Source organism: Coffea eugenioides, chromosome 1 (assembly GCF_003713205.1).
Source record: "Coffea eugenioides isolate CCC68of chromosome 1, Ceug_1.0, whole genome shotgun sequence".
Lineage (NCBI taxonomy): Eukaryota > Viridiplantae > Streptophyta > Magnoliopsida > Gentianales > Rubiaceae > Coffea > Coffea eugenioides.
In genome coordinates this window covers 28,962,159-28,971,728 of record NC_040035.1, presented here as the reverse complement: position 1 = coordinate 28,971,728, position 9,570 = coordinate 28,962,159, and the positions used below count along the sequence as shown (strand labels likewise).

Below are 9,570 nucleotides of genomic sequence, written 5' to 3'. Positions count from 1 at the left end.
AGCTGGGTAGCTTGCTGCTTGGAACCCCGTAACGCGACCTTGTTGCCCCTATGCTTAAATTCCATCTTTAGCTTCGCAAAGTTCCATTTGACATCTCCTATCGTGGAGAGCCATTGCATTCCCAATACCACTTCGTAGCCACCAACAGATAAGATTAATACGTCTCCTTCAAAATCTTGCCCCTGCATTTTCCACCGGAATTTCGGACAGAGACTAGTGGTCGTGAGGGCTTTTCCATCAGCTACTACTACCTTCATCGGATCCACCTGTACTGTCTTAAGACCGAACTTTTTCACCACCTCAGAGTGCAAAAAGTTGTGAGAGCTCCCACAGTCGATGAGAATGCTAAAGGTCTTCTTGCCAATACTGCCCTGCACTCTCATAGTGCTGAAATTGGGGACCTTCAAGCTACTCATGGCATTCGCGGATATTTGTGCTAGCTCACCTTCGGTCACAGTCTCCTCTTCCTCTTCTTCGTGATTGACATCCTCCCAAGACTCCTCAGGCTCTTCTACGTACTCAATCTTGTATAGTTGCCTCCTCCTACACTGATGGTTGGGCCCGTACTTCTCATCACACCAATAACATAATCCTTTGGCCCGTTTCGCATCCATTTCCGACGTACTCAAGAATCGGCCTAACTTCTTGGGCTCTTCCTTCTTCCCACTAGGTCGGGGTAGCAACGGACTGTCATTGGCACTAAGGCTACCTGGATGACTGAAGTTGCCAGTCACACCCTTAGTGTAGGAACCTGTAAACCTTGACGGTCCACTGTATCTCCCCTGCCTTAGCGAGTTCTGAATTTTAGCCTCCTTCATCTTCGCTAATCCAACTGCATGCTATAAGTCACGCGGCATAAACATCCTCATAGCTAGCTGAATTTTCTCCTTTAATCCTCTTATAAAACAGCTCACATCATATGGTTCAGGGAGGTCAACTCTGTTTAGCAATTCTTTGAACGCCTCTTGGTATTCCCTTACTGACCTGATCTGTCTCAGTCCCTTCAAGTCTCCCATGGGGTCAGTATCTGCAGGGCAGTATCTGCATTCACATGCTAAATTAGGTAAATTTTAAATATCTTAATGACGGACTCCAAAACACCCATTAGTTTGTATCTTATTTAGTTATTTAGTAACCCACCCATTAAAAGTTAAACGCCCACTAAATTAGTCACCCACTACAACTAACAAACTAATTGGTTACCCATTAAATCAATAATACTTAAATTACCCACTCCATAAAAATAAATAAATAAAAGAATGTATACATCCACCCTACCATTGTAAATGTATCACACAAGATATAGTACCTCCCATCTTCTTTTTTTAATTTATTTATCTAAAAGAATTCTTGATTCACGTTAATGGATTTTCTTAACAAGTGTACTAATACACCTAAATTCCACCTAACTTAATATGTATTCATTCATTAACAATTATTATCCCTCTCTTATATTTATACACTTTTCCTAATTAATTTAGCTTTGTAAAACTCTAATTGAATACATCTTAACAAAGTGCCCAATAAACACAATCCATTAGACTAACCGTTACATTTATACACTTTTCTTAATTAATTTACCTTTGTAAAACTCAAACAATTGAATACATTTTAACAAACTGTGTTGGACCAATCATGCATTAATAACTATCACATAATTTTACATTAGTAACTACCAGATAATTATCCATCTTTGGAAGAGGATGGATCAGGTGATTTGACGAAGGGATTGTAAATTTGAGCAATCCCACTTATAATTAAAACAAAAGTAATAATTATCCATCTACAAATTCTTAGTAAAATCCCTACACATTCGTGCCTTCATAACTAGTAGAAAGAATCAAAGAATTTCCATAGCAGAGAACCTCCTGTGTTGTCTCCAAATAAAACCTAAATCAAAGCAAAAACTTTTATTTTAGTAACAGAACCATCGAAGCCATATTATTCTCTGCAAGAAATTTGCCAAGGATCAAGAAATGTTAAGAGCATCTTCTTCGCTACTACCACCAGTTTCCTCTGCTCCATCTCTCTTAACTCTCATCCCTTATCTCAACTTCTCATCATCACCATTATCAGAACCATTTTTTACTTCTTCCCCTGTTTAATTTTCTCTGCTGCATCATCAGACAATGCTCTCCAAGAAAGCCCTTTTAGGTACACCCGATTTGCCTCGTCATTTTTACTCTTCCAGTTTCAAAGGGATACCTCCTATGGCGGGCATTCATCAGTTTTGTCCCAGAGGCCTCACAGGTTTGTCATTCTATCAAACTCCATCTTCCCTCTACTATTTTGTGTTTCCCCTTTTTTCCAAATTTTTTAGGGGAAAGTGGCAATTTTTTTTTTTGGAGTAGTTCATAAATTAGTTATTTTCTTGATATTTGTGAATGTGGTTTACCATGAGGTGAATGGGTCCAATATACAGTTTAAGCTACTTGTGAGAGCTTAATTGATTGGTAAATGTTCTTTTGTCTGTTAATGTGAAAGGTCTGTTGTGTACCTTATTTGGGGAATGTAAGATATTAATTTATATCACTGAAGCTTGATTGAGCTTGACCTCAAGCTCACAGAATTGAGCTCAACTCAGATGAGTTGAACTTGATCTTATCATACCATGTGAGCTGAGTTTGAGCTTGTCTCGAGGGATTAGCTTGAAATCAAGTTCGAGCTTTTTACATTTTTCTGGAGCTGGAACTGGAATATAGCAGTTTGAGTACACCCGTGGTCTAGATGTGACAAAATTGGGAAAAAAAATTAAAATCGGTTCAATGGTTAGAGACGTTGGTTGGTCGTATATTTACAATGTATTCGTTCATTGTCATATTTGTGTGCTCATGTTTTGTGTTGTTGCGTACATTTCACCAGACTAAGACTAATGGCACTGGCAATTTGAGTTGATCATAGTATAACATTCTTTTTAAGTTTTACTGCTTCATTTGCAGCAGAAAGCAACTATAAGTAGCTTCTTCCATAAACTTAGCTTGCAACTTATCACTGTGTTCGTTCTTTTTTTTTCCCTTTTTATTTTCATTTTCTACTTAAAACTGTAATTACCTTGAAAGAAAACAAATCAAGCATCGAGGCATTTTCAGCTAAAATCAGGTGCAACTAGATGCAGTACTGCCAACTAGATCATGAAATATAATGAATTGAACAATTGGAACTTAAGAACCAACTGCCAAGTGAAAACTTTACTGTTCAATTTTGACTTTACGTTTGTTGTTTAGCTTCAGTTACTGAATAGAAGGCTGAGCCCAAATTTTAGCTGGAAAGCACAAAGGAACTAACCAGTATATGTTGGACACTTGAAGCACATGCTTGATGTACTATTAGTGGTTTAAAATGAAAAGAACTAAATAGTAATCCATTATTTTAATTATTTTTTTCTCATACAGACACCCATGACATCAATGATTTTTACATCCCTAATATTACATATTTCTTTTCTCATTCAGCTTCATGATTACTTCTTCTTGTTATTATTTTAATAATTGGAGTGTTCAGCCTCATTTAGTGCTGGGAGTGGTGGTTCTGAGAGCTCGAGTGGTTCCACTGCTGGCAGGGAAATATTAGTTCAGCATCTGCTTGTGAGAGAAGATGATCTTAAGCTTCTGCTGGAGCTACAGAAAAGAATCACGCAAGGTCTTTTTTTAGTTCTTGTGTACTTTTTGTTTGACGATCATCATCTATTAGCCCTTTTATCTGGCATTTTCAAGAAAAGCAACATCAAGTTGCTTTTGATCTTGGCTTTTGTATTCAATATCTTCCATTGAATATCAGTTATTTCTAAAAGCAAGATTTTTATGTTTGTCTGATTAAGTTGTTCCGATAATGAAATCTACATTGTATTCAGGAGAGGATATAAGCGACTTGGCTGTCGAATATTCAATTTGTCCATCAAAAGAGGAAGGGGGAATGCTTGGTTGGGTGAGGAAGGGACAAATGGTATTCCTTTGTGCTTATTTCTGTTCCAGACAGATATGTGCTATATAATGCCCATATTAGTCTATATTATTTTCATTTGCTTCATTATTTTGCTTCCATTGAATGATATAAATGCATTACTTGCTCAATGAGCATAACTTATAAGATATCATGAGCTTGGGGAGGCAATAATGTCAGGATCTAACTCAAGGCGGTCAAGATAATAAACCTATGAGGCTCCGTGTGTATGCTAAAGTGATGATTAAAGACATACACAGGGGGCTTCATTTGGAAGCTTAAGCTTTTGTACCAAGTGTAGAGTTAATAGTAAACAGCTCATAAACATTTATTTGCACGTGCCGGAGCAGTTAATGTAAAGGTTCTCGGAATACCTATCTTTATTCTACGTTTATGGTTTAGGTGTTTCCTGCAGTGACATTTTGTTACCAATGTGCTACATGAATGAGTTCTGTCCAGGGATTGTTTTAGGAACTCTAAACAGAACTCAAAACTCTTTTGAATATGGAAAACTTGTTCATATTACAATGGACAGATATACATCGAATGGCTATTTTGGTTAGTAATTAGTGCTCATGCTGTTTCTTTGTGCTTCACAATCTGTGAAATAACTAGTCAAACTTCAAGAAAAAGCAATATGAAGACTTCAGAAATTCGAAATGTTTGTTCAAAGAACACGGCATATCATGCTAGAGTGATCATGCAGAATGGCCGGGCAACATTATATTGTCTATTGGACCTTAGTACTTAATCATAGACCAAGCACATATACTACAATTTGGTATTAGTTACAAGCTCTTCTGGGGGCAATAGATTCATCAAACGATTTCACTTGGCATTGTGATGCAATGAAAACTAGTATAGAAAAGAAGAATAGGAACAGATTTGCTGCCCCACATGCACACTTGCCCTATGATTTCAAAATTAGAATCTGACATTGAAGATCTTAATTTTCATGGTTATTAATAAGGCATGCTTTTACTCCAGAGACAAATTGAACAGTTACATTGAAGCTCTTGCATTTTGTTGTGAATACATGGCTGTTTGTTCAGCCTTTTGGTCAATATAGCAAGATGATCTTGTCCGTCCCTAGATTTAGACTTTTGATTTGAGTTTTGACTGGTTACCATGAAGCAAAGAATTTTTAGGAGCTTTTTAAGTGTTTCAAATGTCCTACAGATATGGAGTGGGGACGAAAAGAGAATAGAAAAAGCAAAATAGACATCTGTTCAGAATGCTAACAATAGCTCATATTGCTAGATTGATAAACAATTCTAGATGCTGAAAAAATTCTTGATGACCTGTTAATTTGTTGACTTGTTTCAATGCGGATCCTGGTACTAGAGTTTGAAAGATTTCTCTCAAGTTCATCAGTTAGCAACAAAAAGAATTTGAGTGTAAGAAAAGATTTGCTAAGCATAATTGTTACTCGAAGCAATTAACCAACAATTACATATCGTGTATGCTTTTCAGTCTGGAAGCTCAATTTTCTTTGGTCAACTATCTTTTTCATTTCAGGTGGGATTGGTAAAATGCTGTTCTGTGCCTGTTAAAGAGAATTTCGGGACCTTAGTTCGATTTTTTTTTTTAATAACTTAAACTCGGTTACATCCTTTTTTTCCCTTTTCAATCTTCTAGAAATTTTACAATTATTTGAGTGAATTGAAGTACACAGTGGTGGTGGTAATGATAAGAACATTTTCATTCAGCAACAAGCTGCAAAGACAGCAGATTTTGTGCACATGATTTGGTTTTCTATTTAGCATCAAATAAAGCTCCTTTGAAGGCTTCCGTTGGTTGTTTTGCTTTCACTTCTTGAATGTAGTATCTGAATCTCATGTCAATGCTTTATCAGGTATTTCACATTCTGGTGCATTATTTCCTTTTCCACAAGGAAAGAAAAAACAATCCGAAGTATTGAATATCTGTACTTATTTCTGTGTTTTGGCTGCCAGATAAACAAATTAGTTGAATCAACTGGGTAGAATCTTATCTGATATTATCTGGATAAAGCTAATCATTTATTTCAGTACTAATGGCTGTTTCACTAATACAGTAGTTCCCCGTGTTAGAATGTCTACTGAGGAACAGTTACCTGTTAAGGGGCATATGGTGGTATTAGAATTTTGATTGCCAGTGCTACATGTTACACATCAATGGGAGTGGCTGCAGTTTATTATGCTCAGTTTTTTCCTAACAGAATCAAGATAGTAAATTTAACTCAATTGAAGACCTATGTCCGCGTCCTCATAATGCAGTTATCATCTCTGCCATTTGAGTTATTTTTCTGCATCTTGGAACTTATTAGGTGCCAGAATTTGAGGAGGCTGCATTTTCTGCTCCATTGAACAACGTTGTAAAGTGTAAAACTAAATTCGGTTGGCATCTATTGCAAGTTCTTTCTGAAAGGTAAGCTCACAAAATTTGGTATTATGATGCAAACAATGCTGGTCTTTTACCGTGTCCATGCTTTCATTTGAAGGGAAGAATCAATACTTGAAGAAATTGCACCTACAGAGCTTCATGAAAAGATGCAAGATCCCTCTTTCTTAGAAGAGGCTCAACTGATTGATGTTCGAGAACCAGAAGAAGTGTATGATCTTATCCCATGTGACTGCATGTTTTAACTTGCACTTGAAACATTTTATCCATCTTGTTCTTCTTGAATATTTCAAAGTATTCTACCTAAAAGGTATTGTAGTCTTAAGGTGGAATAAAAGGATGGCATACACTCTGTTGATATGTTGTTGAGTGCCATATTTGTTTTTCGTCTGTGTATATTGCTTTCTGAACAAGAATGTTGAGTATTCAAGATTGTTACGGGAACTGAAGAACCAACCCTGTAAATTCTTGCAAACAGAAAATGTTTGTCACATGTCAGATAGGATGCATTCTATATATGATGCTTTTCATTATGGGCTTCATATTGCTAATGCTATGTGTTTAAAACATAGTCATATTCAATGACAACTTGAGGACTTATGGCATCAGGAAGTTGGGGGAACCTTTTCATTTTATTCATACATCTTATTGCTAATGTCTCAATTGTTGATGGAACTTTGGCAAGAAGGTTCTAGTAATTTATAAGAACTTGATTTCCTGACAAATATGTCCAGCTTTTCATGAATAAGTTGCAGGTAATCATAATTTTTTTTTGGAAGACTAATGATAAATAAGAGGAATGATTGAAGTTACCCGTGGCAGCTGCAGCTGCAGTAATACCCACCAACCCGGCCCCTACATACTCATAACAATGACAAAGCAAAACACCAATAGAGAGAACTTTCTTTTTTAGGATTTGGAATCGAACACATTCCTCATACTGTTTATTCTCTGAAACAGGGCCAAAGCTTCTTTACCCAGTTTTCAGGTTCTTCCACTTCGCCAGTTTGGAAACTGGGGTCCTGAAATTGCAACGAGATTTGATCCTCAAAAAGACACATATGTCATGGTGTGTACATATTTTCTCCTCTTTACTTTAAGTAGTATATTCTGATATGCAGAAACTAGCAAGTCATGTCTTGTTACTTTTGGTCTTCACATGCAAGGTGCTATAGCCTAAACTTTGTTAGTTGTTGCTATTTTATTTAAGTTTTTAAATCCTTAAATGGTTACCTATTTAAGCTGCTTCTTGTGTTTACTTTGCAAGTCTATTCTACTCTGACGATGTTCCATTCATTTGCCTGCCAAAATGTTTTTATGTAATCAACTTCAGTTAATCATAATTTTTCTTGCATGTGCATGTCTGGCCATATGACTTTTATGCTTTTTCATGCAACGGATTGATAAAAAAGTCTGTTCTTGGATGGGCATTTTGTCAGATTATAAGATTTTCTTGCGCAGGTGCCAAAGGCTTGCTAGTGTGCAATATTTATTGTTAGAACCTCTCAGCAGTTTGGGTATTATTTGTCATCCTCTCATTGCCTGTTTGCTGTTCTACCATGGTTAGAATATGTTATGTTAATACATACCTTATTTGTTGAACCATATTTGGCAGGAATTTATTTTATGATGTCAAATGTAATCATTGATTTCTATTCTTTTTCTTTTTTAAGGGATTTACTTTTATCTTAAGCCAGTACTCATATATGCTGATATATACTTAGTGTTATCTGCATTATGTTTAATGAGCTTGACTTCTTTTTCATGTTTTCTACCTTTAACTTTTACCATCTTGGATTCTCCACTTAGTGATATCTGCTCTGACTGGTTGCTTTTGGGCCATGATGCAGTGTCACCATGGCGTGAGGTCTTTACAAGTTGCCAAGTGGTTGCAAACACAGGTAAAGTCTTCCCATTACTCGCGTGAATTTATGAGTGGAGTGAGTTTTTAATGTCATCTAAAACTAACGTGTGCTTGACTCAAGTGATTTCCTAGTTTCCAGTTAAGTTATATGTTTCAGATTTATATTATGATCAAGTCTGTCTATATGGACATCTTGTTAAACCTGCATAGTGTGTGGCAGATATCAGAAAAAAGTCAATTAGCTTGAAGCATTTAGGGACATATTCACAACTGGGGTCTCCTAAACCTAGTGAATCTAATATTTCGAGGTGAAATCGTGAGTTTGAAATGATAATATGTTTTCCCCCATATTCAAAGTAATGTAAACTTTGCATTTTGGATGAATTAGATATGATAGCAAATTTGGATCATTAGCGAACAACACCAAGAGATCGATAATTGGGAATGGGAATGTGAAGGTATTGGAGATTCCTCCTAGATTCCTAGATTCCTCCTAGATTACAACTCCTAGATTCCTCCTGCTCAGTCAACCCCTCGCTTGTTCCTCCTCCTTTTCCAGCTTTCCCCCTTTCTTCCTTTCTTTCTCTCTTTTTCCTCCCCCTTGCCTACAGCCTCTCTTCCTTGTTTCTTTCTTGTTTTTCCTTCCTTTTCCCGTAGCCTTTTTCTTCCTCTTGTTTTCTTTTTTCCTTCCCAGATTTCCCCAAGCTCCTGGTTTTCTTTATCTGAAGCTTCCCTTTCTCCCTTTCTTCTTTTCTTCCCCCCTTGTCCCGTAGCTTTTTCTTTTTTTCCTTTGGTTTTTTTTTTTCCAGATTTTTCCTCCTTGTCCCTGCAACCTCTCTCCCAGATTCTCTCTTGTTTCCCTCGTAACCTTCTTCCTTTGCAGCCTCTCCACCGCAAAACCCCTTTTTTCCTTGTTTCTTTATTACTCCCTCCCTACCCGAAGCTTCCCCCCTTGGTTTTCCTTTGTTTTTTCTTTTTTGTTTTCAGCCTTTTTCCTCCAAATTTCTCCCTAATCAACAAGTGTCCTTGCCACCTAGCTCCTAAGTGTTGTGGTGTCAAAAAAAATAGAGACACTTGTCTAATGCCTACCTCATACACTTAACCCTCTTGCATGTGTTCCACCCATTTTTTATTTTTCTTTTCAAAACCAATTTAGGGTAACCAAAAAAAATGGTAAATTCCTAAATGAAATTGCCTTACAAATTTTCATTTTATTTTGAAGCAATTGAATTTAAAAAGATTAAAACAAATTTTTTGTGAGAATTTTCTTTTTTTTTTCCAGGAATTTAATGCAAAAATGTTTAAAAAAAAGAAAAGTAAAGAACCTTAATTTACTAAAATAAATAAAACAAACTATCATTTTGCAAACTTAGACATCTAAATAA

At 36.3% G+C, this 9,570-nt stretch overlaps 1 protein-coding gene across 1 annotated transcript; it reads left to right on the top strand.

The window, feature by feature from the left end:
* The first annotated feature begins 1,914 nt into the window (after positions 1–1,914).
* LOC113769875 (rhodanese-like/PpiC domain-containing protein 12, chloroplastic) lies at positions 1,915–8,682 on the top strand. The gene is made up of 9 exons (XM_027314191.1): positions 1,915–2,250; positions 3,502–3,639; positions 3,851–3,942; positions 6,248–6,348; positions 6,422–6,532; positions 7,282–7,390; positions 8,172–8,222; positions 8,396–8,493; positions 8,574–8,682. Exons 1-9 carry the CDS (start codon positions 2,130–2,132, stop codon positions 8,680–8,682), a joined length of 930 nt encoding a protein of 309 aa, XP_027169992.1. The 5' UTR covers positions 1,915–2,129.
* Positions 8,683–9,570: the final 888 nt, after the last annotated feature.

Excerpts from the sequence above, each read along its gene's own strand:
- LOC113769875 (XM_027314191.1), top strand. The coding sequence starts at position 2,130 with ATGCTCTCCAAGAAAGCCCTTTTAGGTACACCCGATTTGCCTCGTCAT. Across the intron at positions 7,391-8,171 it reads AAAAAGACACATATGTCATG|TGTCACCATGGCGTGAGGTC; the intron begins GTGTGTACATAT and ends GCCATGATGCAG. Across the intron at positions 8,223-8,395 it reads CCAAGTGGTTGCAAACACAG|TGTGTGGCAGATATCAGAAA; the intron begins GTAAAGTCTTCC and ends AAACCTGCATAG.